The sequence below is a fragment of the Meriones unguiculatus genome, chromosome 7 (assembly GCF_030254825.1).
Source record: "Meriones unguiculatus strain TT.TT164.6M chromosome 7, Bangor_MerUng_6.1, whole genome shotgun sequence".
Taxonomy (NCBI): domain Eukaryota; kingdom Metazoa; phylum Chordata; class Mammalia; order Rodentia; family Muridae; genus Meriones; species Meriones unguiculatus.
In genome coordinates this window covers 94,174,237-94,196,855 of record NC_083355.1, presented here as the reverse complement: position 1 = coordinate 94,196,855, position 22,619 = coordinate 94,174,237, and the positions used below count along the sequence as shown (strand labels likewise).

General features: G+C 39.1%; 1 protein-coding gene across 1 annotated transcript in view; it reads left to right on the top strand.

The window, feature by feature from the left end:
* Nucleotides 1–22,619, top strand: part of Sptlc2 (serine palmitoyltransferase long chain base subunit 2) — a 79,698-nt gene that overhangs the window by 24,389 nt on the left and 32,690 nt on the right. The window contains exons 3-7 of the mRNA XM_021653254.2: nt 4,022–4,176; nt 5,963–6,111; nt 10,934–11,058; nt 15,892–15,985; nt 21,387–21,492. Of these exons, the coding sequence (XP_021508929.1) occupies nt 4,022–4,176; nt 5,963–6,111; nt 10,934–11,058; nt 15,892–15,985; nt 21,387–21,492 (629 nt within the window). The remainder of the gene's footprint in view (nt 1–4,021; nt 4,177–5,962; nt 6,112–10,933; nt 11,059–15,891; nt 15,986–21,386; nt 21,493–22,619) is intronic.

Here is a 22,619-nt window from a genome sequence, read left to right as displayed (position 1 = left end):
TCTAACCAGCTGTTACCCTATATTAATTTTTTAAAAATATAATTACATTTATTTATTTATTTGGGGAAGGGCATGCTTAGAATGCAGACACATATGCACCTATAAACAGACACACACACCACCACCACCACACACCTGCAAACACACACACGTGCCTCTATACCTGTTGCCATGCTGAGAAATTATGCTTACTTACCTTATCCCTCATGCTCAGTTAGTGCCTGGAAGGAACTGCTCTGTAAATGTTTGTTCAGTGACTGAGAATCATGATTGTAGGTCAGCCCTGACTAAAGTCATTCCACGGTGACTAGGCTAGGACAAGGAAGAGGTAGTGAAATGGTGAGACAGAGGTAGAAAGTATTTCATTGTTTGAAGAAAGACCCACTTTCTTCTTTAATGTATCCTGAAAGTCTTTCAAAAAATTCAACAATGTACTATATTATGGGCTGGAGAGATGGCTCAGAGGTTAAGAACACTGTCTCCTCTTCCAGGAGTTCAGAGTTCAATTCCCAGCAACTACATGGTGGCTCATAACCATCTGTAATGAGATCTGGTGCCCTCTTCGGGCGTGCAGGCACACATGCCGACAGAACATTGTAGACATGATAAATAAATAAATCTTTAAAAGAATTTAATTACATTGATTTATTTATTTGGGGAAGGGCATGTGCAGTGTATGTGTGGATGTCACGAGAACCACATGCAGGAGTCCGTTCTCTCCTTCCATGTGACTTCTGAGGACTGATGAACTGAGGTAGTTAGGTTGGCAGCAAGTGCTTTCACCTTGTGAGCCATCTTGCTGACCCAAATCTCCTCTTTTAACCTTAGTCCTAGAATATCAAAGGCGCAAGACATTTCTGACAATAGGCACTGTGGTTATCTGGGACTGAGGTGCTTAGTAGCAATTTTTCTTCTAAGCTGCCCTTGGATCTGCTTCCAGATCTAACTGCCATTAAAGCTGCTCCCTTAGAACTTAGGTAAGAGGTCAAGAGAAGCTAAATTTGCCCTGAGTGCCTCTGCTGCCATTGTTTTCCACTGCTGTTGGACCTGACATCCTTCACTATCTCTTCTGTGTCCGTATGCTGGTGTCGCCCAACTCAGGGATTTGCTGTGCTCTCTTGCTTCTGTAAGGAGATACTTAACATGCAGTTCTCTCTTGGGAGATGTGAACTCACTCCTCTCTTAATCATGGATAACAGACATCACCAGTTGTCTATGTTCAGGACTGACTGGTTTACCTCTGCCATGCTCTAGACAGCAACCCTTTTTCTGTCCTGGCTTTTGGTAACCTTTCTGGCATCTGAACTAGGCTCAGGAGGATTGCTTTGTTTTTGTTGTTTTCTTTTATTCCATGTTGATACAGCCAAAACATTTTTTTGTTGTTGTTGCTAATAAAAATTTGCCTGTGAGGAAATAGCTCCTTAAAGTATTTAAAGTTCATGCTTGAACATCAATGCACAGTGTTTAGAAAACAGTTGGATGAAACTTCAAAATAACTGAACAGAGTCAGACAAGATTCTCCAAATATGTAAGGCACAACAGCATCTCCCGCATAATCACTTCTTCTAATATTTACTGTTTTCCTAGGGCAGAAAATATTCATAAATACCGTGCCTGTGGGGGCTGGTGAGACAGTGCAGAAAGCACTTGTTACGCAACCTAGAGACCTGAGTTGAGGCCACTGAACCCACTTAAGGTGTTTGGAGAGAGCCATCTCCACAAAGCTGTCTTCTGACTTCCACAGAGTCTGTTGCACACACCACCCATCTACAGATGCATACATGCATGCATAAATACTACTAATAAATAAAAGTGACATTTTAAAAAATGACAAAGATGATCGGTTCTGTGATCTCACTAGAAGAGGTTAAGAGCTGGGAGTGTGGCTCAGTTGAGAGAGAGCTTGCCTCGCTTACGCAGAGCCCTTAATTCAGTCCCCACCACATAAACTGGGCTTGCTGCAATGTCAGCACTCATGAGGCAGAGACAGCAGGATCAGAGTCATCCTTCACTACATGATGTACTTAAGAACTGTCTGAGCTACATGAGACTTTGTCTTCAACAACAAAATGAGTTGGTGCTGTTACTCTAGTCAGTGTGAGGGCAGAAGACTGCTTTTTTTATTTCTTCTGTTTCCTTTGGGAAATAAATACACGGTGAATAGTAGCCAAAGTAAAATATTTAGTTAGAATTTGAGTGTCTCTCTCCCTTCTTTTATTCAGCTGGTATTCTTGATAGAAGGGAGAGCATCAAAGGATTAGCCTCAACTGTGACGGATACGTTATTAGTATATATTTTGAAATATATTTGAGTTCCTTGCCTGCAAATGTCTCTGCGCCAAGTTCAGAGTATATTGGATCTCCCAGATTTGCAGCTGCAGATAGTCTCAACTATTGCTTTGTGTCCTTGCGAAAGTAGCAGATGCTTTAAACTGCTGAGCTATTCTCCGTATTTTCTTAGAACAATGATAGACATGGTAATATGTTTAGATGTAAGGTGATTTATTTTGCCTTAAGGAAAAGGTAAATGTTAGAAGGAATTATGGGAGATAGTCTGTTCTTCATATTCAAAGAATCCTTTTAAATAGATGATAGCTATAGGGAGGTACTTCACTCTTAGGCACTTCAGAGTCCTAGTCAACATAGATACTTTAGAATGATAGATAGATAGATAGATAGATAGATAGATAGATAGATAGATAGATAGATAGATAGATAGATGGCGAAAGAGAGAGAGACTTTTTAGTATAAACCATATGGTTTCAAAATTGATTTTGATAGTTTTACCTAACAGTATAATGGAGTTTGACAAGCTCAGGCCTGATGGCTACAGGCTCAGTGATATGCCAGTTACAAGCACACTTGAACTTTCTTTTTGTTTGGTTTGCTCTTGGAGAGTTGAGTTGAAGCAGATCTCATGTGGACAGATTTTGTGTGTTTCAGGAAGGGTTCATATGACACTATGTACTATGTATTTATTTTGGGTCTACTTTGACTTGACTTTTTACAGATTTAAATTTTAGGTTGGTCTTAGAGGAAAGGGCACTAAATCTGTGGTCCAGGGAGTTCATTTTCAGAATACATGTTTTGAGATAGGGTCTCCTAATGTAGCTCTGGCTGGCCTGGAAATCTATAGAAGTGCTGGCCTCAGATTCAGAGATCCACCTGCCACTGCTTCCAGAGAATTATTATTGTTTGTAAATATATTTATTGTTTTGAATTATGTGTGTGCCTATGTGTAGGTATGTACATGTCAGTGCAGAGGCTTGGATCCCCTGAAGTTGGACTTACAGGTGGTTGTGAGCTGCCTGATGGGGGTTCTGGGAACTGAGCTTGGCTCCTGCAAGTAGACTGAGTACTCTTACCCAAGGCACCTCTCTCGCCCAGGGTGTACTTAACTCCTGTCAAGTAAGGAAAATCCAAGTGGAAGACTTATTCTAAGCTACATTTCAGGTTTGGTTGTTTTGTGTTTTTTTTTTTTTTTTTTTTTTTTTTTTTTATTTTTTTGTTGGAGGAAGTATTTGATTTTTTTTTTTTTTTTTTTTGATCCTTGAGCATATGCAGAGGTTAAAAATCTTAATTCTAGAAATACTTTTTTGTGTTTTTCTTCTCAGCAACTTGGATTATAATGGTTTTTCTTGCATCTTCCCTTACACTCTTACTGGAGAGGCAGATGGGGGGTAGTTTTTTTCAGTATGTTAGGAGGGAAACTATTAATGGAAGAATTATATGACTGGATTTTATGTATATGGGTCCAACTTCAGGTTTAATCTGTTAAAATCTGTGTGTTTTAGTTATTTGATATCATGAAATGCAGGCCATACATCTGACCTAAGCAACTTTTAACTGATCAAAAAGACATTAAATAATACAGAATTAATGCCTCCTTAGATGTTGTTTTTGATAGGTCAGTTAATTAAATATGATTGATTGACATCATTCTGAGGTATGAAAAGAAAAATTGTAAGGCATCCCTTCAGGTACATCAGTTAAATTTATGCTGTTTTACTATTTGTTGGCAGGACTTTGTGTCATTGTATCAGGATTTTGAAAACTTCTATACAAGGAACCTCTACATGAGGATCAGAGACAACTGGAATCGACCTATCTGCAGTGTGCCTGGAGCCAGGGTGGATATCATGGAGAGACAATCTCATGACTATAACTGGTCGTTCAAGTGAGTCATGTTTACAAAGTCATTCTTAGCAACAAAGGAAACTCAAAGCAAATGCACCAGCTGAAGATACAATAGGGGCAATACTGTTCATTGTTCTTGGAATATTTTTTGGAGCACTGGGATTTAAATCTCCCACATGCTAAGCAAGCACTGTTCCAGTGAGCTATATCCATAGCGCTCACTGAAACTAAAGTTTAAAATCTTTTTCTGTTTCATTTAATTCTGTCTGTCTCTCTCTGTTCTATCTGTCATTCATTCATTCTTTCATTCATTCAATCATTTTTCAAGACAGGGTTTCTCTGTGTAGCCCTGGCTGTCCTGGAACTCACTCTGTAGACAAGGCTGGCCTTGGCCTCGGCTTCACAGATACTCATCTGCCTCTGCCTGCTGAGTTCTGGGATTAAAGGCATGCACACCACGCTTGGCTCTCATTTGATTCTTTATAAATCCAATATTGTTGAGAACAAAACTCATAGTATTTATTTGTTTATTTGCCTTTTTACTTGTTTTGTTTATTTTAGGCAGACTCTCATGTTATATAAGCTGGCTTCATCCTCCTTAGGCACAGATATACAGGCTCAGGGGAGACAGTTCAAAAATATTTTGATCAACCAGGTGCCAGGACAGGAAACTTCTCCCTCATACTATTTTCTAAAAGAGAAACCCAGTGTTTCTGAATTGATTGTTAGGTATTTTAATTAGGATAAATGATTTAAGGATAAGTGGAGCCTTTCAAAAAAAAATAGTATTTTTCATAAATGTGCTAGTTTTTAAAATAGTTTATATTTTTAACACTTTATTATTTAGATTGCCTGAATATTACATAGTTTTTTTTGTTTGTTTGTTTGTTTGTTTGTTTGAGGGCAAATAATATAAATAACTTGACAGTTCCCAGGGACAGCTAACCTTGGTCCTTGTGCCCTCCCTCTACAGAGACGCCCATTGCTTTCACTTTGTTTTTGTCGTGTTCCCTTTGTCAAAATCATCCCTTCAGGTGTTTCGTGGGGATGTGCGTGTTGTATGTCTATATTACAGGCAGTTTTTTGATGCGTAAAAATGCGGTCATATGTTATAAATAATTTTTTGTTTTTATTTGCTAACACACTCATGACACTTTATCTACATGTGTGTTCACTACAAGTTCATTATTTGTCGTGGCTAATAGTATTCCACGGTATAGGTGTGCCAGCCCCAGCCATCTTGTGATAGTAAGTCCCAGATCCTGGGCATTGAAAGCTCTACACTTACTTCTACCTTGAGTTGATGGGGAACCATCAGTCATGGTTGGTTCATGGACCGTGATGTCCACGCTGACTGAGCTGCCATCATAGGGAATGTCACTGGTCCCTCCGCCTACAGAAGTCCAAGGTGAAAGGACAGTGGCTCTTAGGACCCTCATGTGTATGTGTTTACATGCAGAATTGCTGAGTGAGCACATATGTGCCTTTCAGTGAGTACCAGGTTGCCCTCCAGAAGAAAATATTGAATGATAGCTAGTTTGTAAGACTATTCTAAGCCAACATTGGTCATCACACATTAATTATTTTCCATTGTCAATAAATTAACAGTTTTTTAAAGGTAATTTTTATTTAACAATTTCATATGCACATTGGATTTTGTTGTACCATTCATTTCTCTTGTTAGTGTTGAGTTTGTGCTGCTTTTCTACAGATGGTGTCCTCTTTACTTCTGTGTACGGTGCTTCTTTTTGTGTTATCAGAGTATGTCACATTCAAGTGTGAGTATGCTTGTGAATATCATTAAGTTTTATACTATTGAAACACAGGTACACAGGGAATATAATTAAAGGTGTTATAAACATGGGTTCCTACAACTATCTTGGATTTGCGAGGAACAATGGATCATGTCAGGAAGCAGCTGCGGAAGTTCTCAAGGAGTATGGAGCAGGAGTGTGCAGCACTCGCCAGGAGATTGGTAAGTGAGAGCTCAGGAGTGAGTAATAGTGGTACAGCACTAGAGTGATAAATATAGACACTTGGCCTATTGCCTTAGGTTAGGTCCAACGGATGCTTTCTTTTATATTTTGAAATGGTTGCCAGTGTGTGTTACATGTACATAATGTCCATAGCAAAGTTTTGTGTTTGTTTCTGTGTTGGATTTTATTGACTTTTGTAAATCTTAGAAGTGCCACTTATTTATGGCCACTATCAAAGCTAACATATGCTTTAAGTAATTAAGCTAATTCATGTAAAACACTTGGAACAGACAAGGGACTCAGTAAATGCAAACTGTTTTCACAAGTCTGTAAAATGTGATGGATTAACAATCTGATGTAAAGAAATTTCTTCCTTTTTTTTTTTTTTGGTAGAGAACTGCTAACTGTTATAAAGTGTTTTTTTTTTTTGATATTTAAACTGAGAAAGTTGAATCAACAATTCACTAGGGTGGGCAAGGCCTAGAAATTGGGTTGCAAATACATTTGGATGGTTTGTGTCCAGGATCACTGACATGGCTGCAGCCAGTGGTGACTCAGTGACTCAAGTCTTGTGAAGCTGCAGACTTTTCGCTAAAGCGACAGGAGGCTTTTCTAAGAGTCAGCACCGTTTGCATTTGTCAAAGCCAGTCCTTTAGCCAGCCTGAGTTCAAGGGCTATGGGGTTGCATTCTACCTCTCAATGCAAAGAGAAGAAAGGGATTCCCAATAGCTTTATCTGCCACAGCACCTCACTCAATATACTACATTTAAAGTGAAAGAAAGAAACAGTGAAAAACAGAATTAGGAACTTTTCTATATCCTGGTTTATTCATAGAGATTTGCCCGCCTCTGCCTCCTGGTTGCTGGGGATTAAAGGTGTGCACCACCACTGCCCAGCTCTTCTTTTGTTTTTTATTTTGCTTTCTTCTTAAAGTGTATGGAGTATGGACATTTTTTATATGAAAGTCCCAGTGTTTAAGACTGGCTCAGTAAAGTAAAAAAATTGGTTAGTCTTTTGCTTTGTAGCCACATTGTTTCTAGGATCCCATGCCAGTTTAGTGCTGTAGGAGCCTCAGTTGGATATTTATACATCTTAAATTCTAAATTTACCAGGCAAAGTCAAGAGGAGGAGCTCTGAGAAGCATGTTCTTTTTTTTAATGTAGTCCTCTGGGTACTCTTAGCTATTTCTTTGTCTCCTGCTTTACTTTGAAATGGTTGCTCTCAGGACTGTTTGACAGTTACAGTCTACTATTTCTTTATTTGGGGGTTGAGAGGGGTCACTTTAGGTCTCTCTTTCTCTCTCTCTCTCTCTTTCCTTCTCTTTCTATTTTATTTTCTTATTTTGAATGCTCTATCTGCATGTACTCCTGCACATGCCAGAAGAGGGCAGTAGAGGGTATAGATGTTTGTGAGCCACCACGTGGTTGCTGGGAATTGAACTCAGGACCTCTGGAAGAACAGACAGAGCTCCTGACCACTGAGCCATCTCTTCAGCCCAGCAAGCCTGTTTTTTAAATGGTACTTTTAGTCAACGTGGAAAATAACTGGGTTTCATTCTTACATTTTAGTACATACATTCTTGTATGTTGTTCTTATCTGTGGCCTCCACTATCACCCTTTCTTCCTTCCATCTTCTTCCTCTAAGTAGCTGCCATTATGCTTTCACGTGATAAATCTGTTTAAATTTAGATTCTGCATATGAGAAACTTTCCTCTTTTTTTTTTTTTTTAACTTTTCTCCTTTGAGTTTTTGAGACCTTTATTTCTTTTGAGTGTATCAAAATATTACAAGCCGGGCGGTGGTGGCTCATGCCTTTTTTTTTAAACATTTTAAAATATTTATTTATTATTTATTAGAATTTATTCACTTTGTATTCCCACTGTAGCCCCTCCCTTATCTCCTCCCAATTCCGCCCTCCATCCCTCTTCTCCTATGCTCCCCCTCCCCCAGTCCACTGATAGGGGAGGTCCTCCACCCCTTCCATCAGATCCTAGCCTATCAGGTCTCTTCAGGACTGGCTGCATTGTCTTCCTCTGTGGCCTGGCAAGGCTGCTCCCCCGAGGGGAAGGTGATCAAAGAGCAGGCTACTGTGTTCTTGTCAGAGAAAACTCCTGCTCTCCTTGCTATGGAACCCACTAGTGAAAATGGCTGTCCTACCAAAAGCAGTCTGCAGATTCAGTGCAATTCCCATCAAAATACCAACACACTTCTTTACAGACCTTGAAAGAACAATTCTCAATTTCACATGGCTAATGCCTTTAATACCAGTACCCGGGGAGGCAGAGGCAAGCAGATCTCTGTGAGTTCAAGGCAAGCCTGGTCTGTAGAGTGAGCTCCAGAACAAAAAAAAAAAAAAAAAAAAAAAAAAAGGAAAAAAAAAGTAAAGAAAAGAAATTCCAGTTATGCCCTGTTGTGGATCTCTCTTCCTCACAAACATTCCTGTCTCAGAGCTCTGTGGATCCTTTGATTTTGTGATAAGCTCCTCATGGACAGATTCTCAAGCTCCTGCTTTTGAAAAATATGTACAAACTCTTTAATTGTCTTCCTTTCCTCTTTTCTGTCCTTTTGTGTTCTTTGGTATTGAGAAGTTAATTGGGCAGACCTGTCCATAAACTTGCCTTTCCTCACCATTTACAGCCTGGCATTGCACACACACTTCAATATGTGAACCCTAGGACTTCAGAGCAATGTTCTTTTACTTGTGGAGAGAAGCAAGAATTACTTGGTCGGTCCAATCGGGTTTAAAAGGGAAAGTATGTTACTTTTTGTTTCTTGTCTTAAAAGCTTTATTAAGATACAATTTATAGGACATCATTTGCCCATTTGAAGAGTATACTTCATAGTCTTTTAGGATAGTCACAGAGCTGGCAACTGTCAGCACAGTTTCAATTTTAGAATATTTTTATTCCTTCTGGTAGAGCTGTCTGACCCACTAGTAGTCACCAGCAACCAGTGGTCTACTGTCTTTATTTGCCTCTTTTTGATATTTCATCTACAAGGAATCATGTAACATTGTGGCCTTTCGTGTCTGGCTTTTTTCACTTAGTATATTCACAAGATTATGTATAGCATGCATTAATACTTCAGAGATTGCATCAGCATGCCGTTCTACTCTGTGACTAAGTAACAGTCCATTGTGTGTATATACCACATTGTGTTTCTTCATTTATTTATGATGGACATTTGGTCCATTTATCCTTTTAGTTATAAGAATACATTTTTAATAACATTTTCATATTTCTCTTGGGTTTGTACTTAGTTGTAGTATTGCTGGATCAAATGGTAATTTTATGATCAACATTTTGAAATACTTCCTAGAATATCTACCCTATTGCATAGTCACATCAGCAGTGAAAGTTTATGTTTTTTGGCGGAGTAGAGGGGTGAGAGTTACGGGGTGAGGCATGTTTAGAAAGTCTTGTAGCAACCCAGGCTAACCTTGAACTTGTGATCTTCCTGCCAGTGCTGGAGTTACAGATGTGTTCTGCCATGTGGCTTTGTGTGTTTTATATATCATGTTTGTAGCCTAGCCTTAACCCTTGTCTGCCCTGATTGCTGCTGCCTCTCACTTTGAGCCTCTGTGGAGTTCATGTAGTGAGTCTACTTCTTTCTCAGTAAATCATTGTCTACTTGGTAAGGATTTCTGTCTCTCAGAGTTCCCGACTCCGGCTTTCTAGAAATGGGGAGTTGTGGATAGAAGCATGCTGTCCAGGCGTTGGCAGGGCCATACTCACTCTGACAGTACTAGGTGCTTGCTGGCTTCCTTAGTGTTCCCTAGCCTGTGGCCCCGCGGCCGTCTCCGTGTGTGTCAGATACTGTCATCTTCTGAGCTTCCTCTTTGTATTTCTGTTTCTTTGTCCAGGGTGTTATTAGCCCAGTCTTAATGGCCTTATTTTATTGGTGTTTTTTGTGAGGACTTTCCAATGTGGTTATGTTCTTTTTTCTTCTTAATGAATAATTTATTTTTTATTTTATGGGCATTATTTTATGTACATTATGTGCATGTGTGACTGTGAAGATGTCAGATACTCTGGAACTAAAATTTCAGACAGTTCTGAGCTGCCATGTGGGTGCTTGGAATTGAACTTGAATCCTTCAGAAGAGCAAGCGTTATTCTTAACTGCTGAGCCCATCTTTCCAGTCCCCATGGCTACATTTTTTGGTAAAGTAGTTACAACGTTGTTTTGTTTTAGTGCTGGAATCTGACTCTGGGCCTTACCTATGATATGAATCTGCTTTGCCACAGGGCTGTCCCTCAGCTCCTCAGAATATCTTTTTAGTGGAACACAGTTTACCTTTTGATATTACCCTGTGTGCATAGTTCTCATTTTTTCACTATATTAAGAATTACAAGTATCGCTAAATGGAATTTTAATAGTGTTCTGTTGTGTGTGTGTGTTGCTTTTCAACAGAAATTATAAATTTGTGTGTGTGTGTGTGTATTGGGTTTTCATGACAGAGTTTCTGTGTGTGGCCCTGGCTGTCCTGGAACTCACTCTGTACACCAGGATGGCCTGGAATTCAAATCCCCCTGCCCGCCTGCCTCTGCTTCCTAAGTGCTGGGGTTAAAGGTGCCACCACCCCAGACTTAAAAATATTTTTATCACTGGTGTGTGTGGGGGGGAGGGGGTCAGAGGACAACTCTTGGTTCTCTCCACCTACCACGTTGGTTCCAGAGATTGACCTTTGGTGGTCAGGCTTGGCAGCAAGTGCCTTTATCTGCTCATCTGTCTTGTTAGACCTGCTTTCTCTTAATAAAGTAGTAATTTTTAAATTGAGGATTTTATGATACTGATTTTATTACTTGACTTCTTCATACAGGAAACCTGGACAAGCATGAAGAACTGGAGAAACTGGTAGCAAGGTTCTTAGGCGTGGAAGCTGCTATGACCTATGGCATGGGATTTGCAACAAATTCAATGAACATTCCTGCTCTTGTTGGCAAAGTAAGATGGCATCATTTGGAGCAGTTCTCTTACATACGTCTTCTGTTTTGATAAACATTCCCAGTGAAGAGCTATTATTAACATTAGACTAAGCACAGTTTACAAAGATGCTCCATCATAGACAAGTATGTCTTGCAAAGCTGTTATCAGTTGGAGCTTTCCTCTTAGAACCCATGGTCTTTCCCTCTTCCTGTACAATTTTGAAGGGATTCTGATAAAGATAAAAGCCCCAAAAGACTCAAATTCTGAAGTTTAATTCAAAAAAATTGTTTGTTTTACGTAAGTCGAAAAATATGAAAATGCATTTACGTGGATATTTAGGTAGATTAAATCTAAATATAACATACATGTGTATGTGAACATATCTGCATATTCATCCTGTGATGGAACTTGTGCATTGATGTTTTTGCCTATATATATATCTCTGTGAGGGTCTCAGACCCCCTGAAACTGGAGTTATGTACAGTTGTGAGCTACCGTGTGGGTGCTGGGAATTGAACCCAGCTCCTCTGGAAGAGCAGTCAGTGTTCTTACCCTCTAAGCCATTGCTCCAGGCTGATAGAACTTGTGAGAGTTAATGTAAGGAAAGGTCAAATGCTTTCTAATTGTAACTACTAAAGCTTGAAAAGAACCCTTGAGCTTGTTTTCTTCTCTGTTCATTTGTTTGCTTTTATCTTAGCATTTATGTTTAGAAATGACACATTGGCAAAAGCAGTGGACTTGAGTTTTGCTTGTCTGTTGATTATATGGTCAGACTTACCTATGACTGTGAATATGTCACATAGTTTTTCTTGTCCTCAAAGTTCCCTTTGTAGTAGATTTGTGTAACTCTAATTCAGTTATAACTATGATTTTGTAAGGAACAGATGAGACAGACAGTAAACAAATAGCAACACAGAGGTTTAAACCCTGTGTATTGATGCTACAAAAATGTAGCTATTTGCACATTGAAGTAGATGGCAGGCCTTCTCAGACGCGGTAAAACTCGTAAGTTCCCTGATAGTAAGTGAGCCTATTTGCAATGAAAAGATACGAACACTAAAATGAAAGGATGAAGTCAGCACAGCGCCATCTACCTGCCGTCCTTCCACTTGGGAGCCTAAAGCAAGAAGACTTCTTGAGTCCAGGCATCTGAGATCAACCTAGAGCTGAGGAGCCAGGGCTTTGTCGGAAATAAATAGATGAAAGAACGTCTGGGGATGCAAGTCCGTGATAGCGTGCTTGTTTAGCACGTACATGGGCCTGGATTTGATCTCTAGCCTTCAAGGGGAAGAAAAAGTTGTAGCATGCAAACTAGTGAAAAGCTTGAAGCCACTGCATTGATGACATAGAGTTCAGACCAAGGAATATTGTGAAGATGAAGGCTATGCTATAATGCAAAAGACTTGATTAATCAAGATGTATTAGGGGCTTGATCACAGGTTCAGAGTTCAGAAAACAAAGCTTGAGTTTTGTCAAAGGAAAGAGCTGCAGCTGTTGTTCCCTTAGAGCAGAGTCACCTTGGTGCAGATACTGGGAGAGCAGTCAGCTTGCTAACCTCCTACACACTTACCCATACTTCCCAGCAGCAGCAGGCTGTCTACCAGGACGTACTGAATTTAGAGTTTAAATAAATTTTAATATATTTGGAAGTATTAAAGTTTTAAAGTGTGTTCTCTGGCCACAGTGTAATTTAATCAGAAATCACTGGAAGTTAAATCGGGGGCGGGGCGGGGGGCAAAAACAAAAAGTAGTCAGTGGAATGTAACATGACAAATTACAGGTTAAAACTAAAGCAATACAGAGTTAAACATAAATAACACTGAGTGTACTTAGGGACTTACGGTTGAATGCATATGCCTTCTCCCTGAGCCACATACTCAGCGTATATTAAATTTGTATTTCGGGAGGAAAAAAAAGCTTTTTCATCCTAAGAAATCATAGAGAGGGCGCTGGAGAGGCTGTTCAGTGGTTAATTCTGCCGTGGATCCAGGTTTGATTCCCAGCATCCATCTGAGACCCCAAAAATAGGGGTCTGATATACTCCTGATATACTCCTGACTCCACGGGTCCCAGGCATGCCTGTGGTCACACATATGTGCATGTGGGCCAAACTCTTATGCCTATGAAGTAAATCTAGACTTAAAAAGCAGACTAGGCCCTACTAAGTAAACAGGAATATGCAATAACAATACATACAGAATCTGAATTTCAGGGGAAAGCAGTAAAACGGAAACTGAATCTTTGAAAAATGAATAAAGTATTCCAATCTAGACTCATCAGGATGAAAAGAGAGGAGACAAAGTTATCAGTGGCAGGAGTAAAAGACGGGACTTTTTTGTACATCCTACAAACTTAAAGGGTAAGAAGGATGTATTAGGATATGGCGTGTTCAGCAGCTCGTTCAACAGGGGCAAGCTCTTTGAAAGAGGAAGTATGTGTTTCCTTATGTTGATTACAGTATGCTGCTATCCTGCATTTGGGCAACATCGACCTGAAATCCTGACTTTCTTAGGGTTTTTGACACTAGAAGATCAGATGTCCTCACTTTGCATCTTCCTGAATGCTTATGAACACTAACAAATCATTGTTTAGAGTTAGATTTTTCCTGCACTAACATGAAAGATACGACCTTAAAGACTAATCTTCCAAATTGTAGTTGAAATGGTAGTGACTATTATTTAATCTCTTATGGATGCTAATTCTTTGACTCTGATCCTGGATCTCTCTGAGTTGGCAGATTGTTCAGTATAAAGGCTGATAGAACACATACTCTAATATCAGGAGCTTTGTGTTGAGTCTCTTCCTTGTGCTGTGCTTGGATAAGAATGACTTTCTTCTGTAAATTGAATATGATAATAGTATCTCTTATCCAAGGCCAGCCTGGTCTTCAAAATGAGTCCAGGATAGCCAAGGGTACACAGAGAAACCCTGTCTCAAAAAAAAAACAAGAGAGAAAGAAAAAAAATTATCTCTTTCATATGTTATAATAAAATAATGCTTTAAATCCCTTAACATTCTACCTAAAGCATATGCACCAAATATTTCATATTAATTTTATATTTGAACCAGTAATGAAATAGAAACTCACAGTAGACTACAAGAAAAAAGCCAGACTGATACCTTAAAATGTTGACTAGGGGATCTGAAAAACAGCCTTGCAGGTTTTGCCTGAAAAATAAATTATCTGGAAAGAGAAGGAAATTGAATTATGTCTGTTGGGAGAATGTTTTTAAAGTACAGTAGAGCCAGGCCTGGTGAGTACAGATTCCGATGACTCTGAGATCTCTTCTCCCAGAGATTTGAATTTAGACTAACTAAAGAGATGCAGAGGGTGCCGAGTCCCTGTACGGCCTTTACTCAGCTTCCCTCTATGGTAGCATCTTAATTACCAGTGGAGCATTTCCCAAAGCTTAGAAGTTAACAATACACCAGCAAACGCACTTGTCTATTATCAAATGTGTCCACCCTTTCCCCCTATTTCAGTTGAGGCTCCACACTGCACTCAGTTGTAGTTCTCAGGCATCTCTGGTGTGTGTTTTCTGGCCCCTTATTTGTTAGAATGTCTGTGAGTGGTCACAACTGTTGGCACGTGTTACAGAGAAAGACAGCACAGAAGTGGCATCTGCCCCACATAGTACTAGTAATATAAATAGGCCCTGGTCACTTGGCTAAGAGATCAGGCAAGATTTCCTACTCTCACTTATTACTATTCCCTTTGTAATTACCAATTACTCTGGCAGAGAAACTTCGGGATTATGTGAATAGTATCTTTTTTCTTTTTATTAAACTTTCATACACTAATTTTAGTGTGGCTGTGCATAGCCAATGACAGTTAACTGCTTTGGTATTAGATTTTTCTCATTCCTTCTATACATATTTATTGGAGTTTTGTGGAAGAGTTGTCATTTCTTTACATTAATATGGACTCATGAGTATTTCATTATTTGTGTAATAATCCAATATTAGCACCTCTTTTTAAAAATTGATTATTGGTTTGGGTTTTTTTGTTTGTTTGTTTGGTTTGGTTTTTTTGAGACAGGGCTTCTCAAAACCAAGCCAGCCTGGAATTTACTTTGTGGACCAGACTGGCCTCAAACTTAGAGATCACCTCCCTTTCTCTTAAAAGATCTCTGATTAAAGGCCTGTGCCACCACGCCTGGCTGTGACCTTTTTTTTGTTGCTTAAATTGTTTTTGTTTCAGCCACTGGGGTATTTTAAGATGATTTTCATATGGAAATTCATGTCTTTATTTATTCACTCATTGTAGTGGCAAGGATACAGCCCAGGGCCTTGTACATGTTAGACAAATGTTCTCTACCACTGAGCTTTACATCCTGTCAGCCCCTGCGGAGGCCATTTTTGAAAGACAAAAATTTGTGTCTGTGTTTTTATTTTATCGTGTTGAAGGGTCCCGTGAGAGATGGAAGATAAAAAGAAGTTGGGGGAAAATAAAACATGAAGCGTTAACAGGCTTTGCTCTCTCCTTAGTTTATTTGTTGAAGTATGTTCAGGGATTTTAAGAAGCTCAACCACATTCTGCGTACTGTGTGATTTGGGGTTTATAAATAGGTTCTTCCCTGAACTCTAGTCATGTTAATAGTGAGAGTAAAAGCACCATCTCTACAGCTGCTGTTTCTCACAAAATGATACATCAAATTTCTCTCAATTAAAGCCTGTGACAGATTTTAGGTATAAGAACCTGTTGCTATATATCTGGATACTTAACTTGATAGGATGAAGAAGCTATTATATGTAGGCTAGGAATCTGTATCTGCTTCTAAAGTGTCTTTGAAAAACAGTTATCACCCATATTTGGTAGCATTTTACCTTCCTGTGCTTGTGATTTTGCAGGGTTGCCTGATTCTCAGTGATGAGCTAAACCATGCATCACTAGTTCTAGGAGCCAGACTGTCGGGAGCAACCATTCGAATCTTCAAACACAACAGTGAGTTTGTGCTAGGCTTTGCCATTGGCTGTAAGGTTTGATAGTCTTTGGGACAGTGGTGGTGATTATAGCAGTTACATTAATAATAGAAAGTACAGTGCAGCTGAAGTAGAAGATTTAAAATGTTCTTCTGGTCCAGTGTTTTGAAAAGATGCTCTCTTTAATGAAATAAAAGGAGAATATGTAACATTAAAAAGAAGAAAGAAAAACAGGCCTGGAGAGATGGCTCAGCAGTTAAGAGCACTGACTGCCCTTCAGAGGACCCAGGTTCAATTCCCAGCACTCACAAGGCAGCTCACAACTGTCTGTAACTCTGTCATTTGACATACAGGCAAAATACCAATGCCCATAAAGTGAGAAAAAAAAAAATTAACTAACATTTTTAAAAAGCAGAATGCAGTGGCATGTGCTTTGGCTTCTGGCAGTTGGTAGGCTGAACCTGGAGGATATTCAGTTTGTAGTCATCCTGAGCATGTGCGTATGTGTCTCTTTGACTGTCTGTCTGTGAATGAATGACTAGAATATATGGAAGGGTCATTCCTTTTTGTAATTTATACTTTCTACCTTTGATTTGACTTTTAAGTTTCCCATCTTATTTTCTTGTTTATAAATCTCTGTTCAAATACATTTACTGGATAGCTGTAGTATGTCTTGGAGGAGTGAATAAGATCTGTGAAAAGATTTTGATAATTCAACATTTAAGTAAAATATAACAGATGGGACCATCAAGATACTTGAGCAGGTGCAGAGCTTTCTACATAAGCTGGATGGCATGAGTTCAATCCCTAGAATCCATGTAAAAGAGAACTGATTCCATACGGTTGTCTCTTACCCTACACTTATGCTGTGGCATGAGTCTCCCTATATCCAACCACACACTGGCACAGCATGCACACATGTCTGTCTGTCTGTCTCTCTCTCTCTCTTAAAAAGTTTGGTGCTGGAAAAGTGGTTCAGTGGTTAAAGAATGTGTACAACTTTGAAGAAGACCTGAGTTTGGTTCCCAGCACCCATCTAAGGAAGCTAGGTATGACTCCAGGTCTAGGGGATATGCACCCTCTTCTGACCTCTACAGGTACTTGTACTCATATGTAGACACACACACAAAATTAGAAATAATTCTTAATTGTTTTAAAGGTCTAGCAGGCAGGGAGATGGCTTATTTTGTAAGATACCTGCAACAGAAAAAGGAGAACCTGTGTGCAGACCGAGCTCGCCTACGAAAAGGTGATTGCGACAGCTCATGCCTAAAATTTCAGCAGCTAGGAGATGGAGACAGGAAGATCTTTGAGGCCAGCCAATCTAGTTGAATTAGTGAGGAGAGACCATATCTCTTATATTTATGGTTGTGAGCCTAGCCTTTAACGTGAGCCATATCTCAACCCAACCATATCTCAAAAAATAAGGTGGAGTATGATTGAAGAAGACACATGGGATCAGCCTCTGGCCTCTACAGATACATATGTGTGCATGTGTACCTACATGTGTGTATATACACAAACATATACACATATACCATACATAGACATGTATAAGTAGAACAGACAAATGTTGAGGTACAATAATGTAAGAGATGGTAGGAAGAAAGGGAATGGTGTCTTGAAGCTAAAACTTGTTCCCAGGGGGCTGGAGAGATGGCTCAGTGGTTAAGAGCACTGGCTGTTCTTCCAGAGGTCCTGAGTTCAATTCCCAGCAGCCACATGGTGGCTCACAACCATCTGTAATGGGATCTCCTGCCCTCTTCTGGTGTGCAGGTGCACATGCAGACAGGATACTCACACACACACTAAATAAATAAATCTTTAAAAACAAATAAAATGAAACTCGTTCTCTACATGGAAATATTTTTGTGCACTGTTAAATAATAATTTTTAACAAAAATCATAGTCTTCATAATTTAAAACACACATAGGTAGAAAGATCATCTGTATGTGTAATATCTTGTCTTGCCAAATGTGTGTCTAGATGAAATTGTACGATATTATACACCAGTTACTAGGTTTGTACCTCTGAAAGGAAGAATTGGACAGCAGTAACTTTCTTCTTCTTTTTTTTTTTTTTTTTTTGTTTTATCTTATGTGAAATGTTCTACAGTGAGACCGAGTCAGTGTTTTGTTGTATGTGGTTAGGACCTTTCCATTGTTGTGAAACTTTTAACCATATCTATTGTGAACTCTTGTCCATGCCTGTGACTCTTTCTCAACCTTTAGTGTGATGTGTCCAGAGAGCTATGGCTAGTTGGTTCCTTTGTCTCGACCTTAAATCCTTTCTGAACTTTCTAATTAGAACCAGCACTGTGCTCACATATTTGTACAAATTGCATTATACATATAATAAACATGACATTGGCTGCTTGTACTTAACTTTTATATCTTTCTGAGTCTAATAAGTACACAATATTTTCGGTTTTATTTCTTTTTTTGTGTATCAAGCAATTTTTATGCTGTTATTATATTTTAGAATCTTCTTTAAGTTGGTCATTTCAAGCTGAAATCTTTTTATTGATATTAGAAGCTTTTGGTATTATCTTTTGACTCTGGGGTTTTGTTTGTTTGTTTGTTTGTTTGTTTGTTTTTTCTTTTTTCTTCTGTGTAGCTCTGGTTCTCCTGGAACTCACTCTGTAGATCAGGCTGCCTTCGAACTCAGAGATCCCCCGCCATGCTTGGCTCTCATTTGATTCTTCTGTTTGTTTCTCAGTTTAGCCTTGGCTGTCCTGGACTAACTTTGTAGACCAGGTTGCCCTCAAACTCACAGTGATCCTCTTGCCTCTGCCTCTCAGAGCACTGGGATTGCAGGCCTGTGCCAGGGTGCCAGCTTTGTTTTTCTTTGTTTGGAGAATTGTTTCTCTGTGTAGCCTTGGCTGTTCTGGACTAGATTTGTAGACCAGGATGGCCTAGAACTCACAGAGATGGTCTGCCTCTGCCTCGCTGAGTGCTGGGATTACAGGTGTGCACCACTGTGCCCATCTTCTCGTTTGATTCTTTATTGGATTATAAATCCAATATTGTTGAGAACAAAATTCATTATAAGTCCTTTTATGTCACTATTTTAATTTAAATGTCTTGCAAATTGACTCATTAAAATGTCTTTGAATTTTAGATTGTATTAAATTCTTTCTTTAAGAAGGGGCCTTGTTTTCTCACATTTTCATTTGGGAGTTTTGTGGCATATTTAAAATTTTAATTTATGTGGAGTTTGTGTGGTATATGATAAAAGAAAGGTAGATATTGTTTTCCTAAGTAGGCTCCCTGCCCAAGCATTCCTGCTATAGATAGTTCCCTTTGCTAAAGTTTGTAGACTTTTTTTGTTTTGTAATTGCTTGGTTACTTTTTGAAATAGGGCCATATTATGTATGTTGCTCTGACTAGCCTGGAACTCACCATATTATCTTTGAACTTACAATGACTCTCCTATTCCAACCTCCTGTGTGCTATAGTTGTAACCATATACCGACACATTCAGCTTTCTTTTTCCTGTTATCTTCCTTTCGTCTAAAATGTTGAATCGCTATTACTTTCTGTCTCCTTTCTGTATATAAACATAGGAAACGACAGATTTCCTTGTCTCCTGCTCTCTGCAAATGAGCCGAGGCTCTGGGTCAGGCAGGGTTACTGCTAGTCAGGCAGTAAGCTGATTGTGCTGTTACAAATACTAAAAAGTGTAACACAGTTGTCACCTTTTGTTCATCCTGTTGTGTGTGTGTGTGTGTGTGTGTGTGTGTGTGTGTGTGTGTGTTTTATTACATTGTTTCCCTTTCCTATCAAACTCTGATTATAAAAGGACAAAGTTGGGCAGTTTTGACCCCATCTTCCAGTGATAAGTGGTATAGAACACAGAATCAAGGCCCTGTTATAGTGCAGTGTCTCCACTAGCATGACATTTATAGCAGACTTAATGTTGCTTAGATTTTAGGGAGGTTTTTGTTGTTGTTTTGTTTTGTTTTGTTTTGTTTTTTGAGACAGTGTTTCTCTGTGCAGCTCTTACTGTTCTGGAACTCACTCTGTAGACCAGGCTAGCCTGAAACTCATAGAGATTAGGCAACCTGTGCCTCCCAAGTGCTGGGATTAAAGGCATATGTCACCACTGCCCAGCAGGAGAAATTTTTTAAATGTCTTCAAAAGTATAAACTCTATAGAGATGGCAACAGTAGAGTCCAAAGCATTTAAGAGGAAAACTAAGGTTCTTAGTGATAGCATCAACCATGCTGGCTTCCTTTTTTTAAATGGAAATTTAATTTTTTATAATTTATTCCCTTTACATCTGATTAAAGTCCCCCTCCCTCGTCTCCTCCTGGTCCCACTCTCCTTCCCACTTTACTCTCCCCTATTTAGAAAGGCGGAGCCCTCCTCCCCTTGCAGCTGACCCCAACCTATCAAGTCTCATTAGGACTGTCTACATCCTCTTCCTTTGTGACCTGGCAAAGTACCCCCACCAGGGTGAAGTGATCAGAGAGCAGGCAACAGAGTCCATGTTAGAGATAGTCTCTGCTCCCCTTACTAGGGAACCAACATAGAGACTAAGCTGCCAATCAGCTATATCTAAGCAGAGCATCTAGATACTCTCCATGCATTGTCCTTGGTTGGTGCCCTGGGGACCAGAGTTGTTGGCTGTGTTCATGCTGATGGAATGAATGTGAAACAATCTCAATTGATTGTCAAGTTTAAGCTTGAACTCATGCATGTCCTAGACTGGCATATTTTAAACTGTACAAAAGAAAAAGCTGTTTAATAAACAGCTATTGAATGCATCCTGAGTAAAAGTAAATAGATCTTACACTTTGAAGTTCATTCTCCATGTTTACTTTTCTTTTCTTTTTTTTTCTTTTAAGATGTATTTATTTTATTTTATGTGAATGTTTTGCCTGTTTGTACATGCTTGGTGCTCACACAAATCAGAGGAGGGTATTGGATCCCTTGGAACTGGACTTATAGGTGGTTATGAATCACCATGTAGATACTGGGAATCAAACCTAGGTTCTCTGCAAGAGCATCAAGTGCTTTAAAACCCCATCAATCTCTTTAGGTCCATGCATGTTTAGGAGGAACATATATATTTGGTGTGATTTACTCACTCTTGCTTGGTCTTTATATAGTTATTGCTGAATGAATCAGGTGGTTTAGAGATGGAGTTTGATTTTAAAAATAAAGAAAAGCTAATTCAAAGGCAGAGAATTTAACATAAAACAGTCAGTCATTTAATCTTACTGATTGCTTTGAACATTTGTCATGTATAGATGTCAACTAAAGTAGCAATAAGTCACTTATCTTTTCTGCTCAACTCTAATTATGTTCATGTCCTTTGCTGTCTGAGACATTTCTGAATAAGAAATGTATATTCACATTTTTCTGATATTTTCAGGAAAAAAGATACTTTGTTACTGAATTCTTTCTTTGTGCCATAGATATGCAAAGCTTGGAGAAGCTTTTGAAAGATGCCATTGTTTATGGTCAGCCTCGGACAAGAAGGCCCTGGAAGAAAATCCTAATCCTTGTAGAAGGAATATACAGGTAGATAATCTTGATACACTGCTCTTAACTGTGGCCTAGGCCCACAAAGTCATGTAAGCTTTCAGCTGAAGGGCTAGCTAGACTAGCCCCCTCTGGAAACTAAGGAGTGTGTATGACTTGTTAAATATAACTGGAGACAGAGGAGACACTGAGCACAAAGGTCTTATGTCTGTTTAGCACACAGCCTCCAGGTCCTCTTCTCAGTGAAGTGGTTTTTCTACTGTTTATGAAAAGCTTACACATAAAGATTCTAATTTACTAAAAACAAATTACAAAGCTAGGTGTGGTGGTATATGCCTGTAATTCCAGCACTCAGGAGGCTGAGACAGGTAAGCCATCTCTTTGAGATTCACCTAGGGTACAAGACAAGACACAGTGGTTGTACTCTCGTTTAGTATACGTGAGGCCCTATGTTCAGTCTCCAGTCTTGCACAAAACAAATTAACATCAAAATAAATAAAATGAGTTACTTTTTATTTTTTGAGATATGGTCTCATGTATTCTACACTGACCTTGAACTCCAGATTCTACCTCTTGAGTACTAGGATTTACAGGCATATTCCCTCACTCCAGCCTATATTTTAATTTCAGATATGTTTTTCTTTTGTTCATTTGGACAGCCTGCCTTAGTTAGGTTTTTATTGCTGTGATAAAGACCATAACCAAAAGCAATTTGGACAGAAAAAGGTTTATTTGGCTTATAGTCCGGGCCACAGTCTATTGGGGGATACCTGGGCAGGAATTCAAGGCGTGTATAATGAATACAAAGTCTGATGTTGCTTGTAACCACAGCTTTAGAAGATCTTGTGGGCTGGGGATGTGGCTAGGTGGTAGAGTGCATTCCTAGCATATGCAAGGCCCCGACTTTAACCTCTAGCCCCACAAAACAAACTATCTGCTGTTAACTCTAGTTCTTTCTGTTATGAAATAAAACCAGTTAAAAATGTCAACCTCCTGTTTCTGCCAAGTCAGTATGCCACAAAACTTAGTTCAAAACCAGATGTGGGGATTTCAGACTTATGTTGAAAAGCAATTAACCTCAAAACCTTAAAAATAAAGTGGCCTGTTGATAATTTTGAGAGTTAAAAAGTCTTTGTGTGTTTTTGTTTTTTAAACCTTGTTTTGCC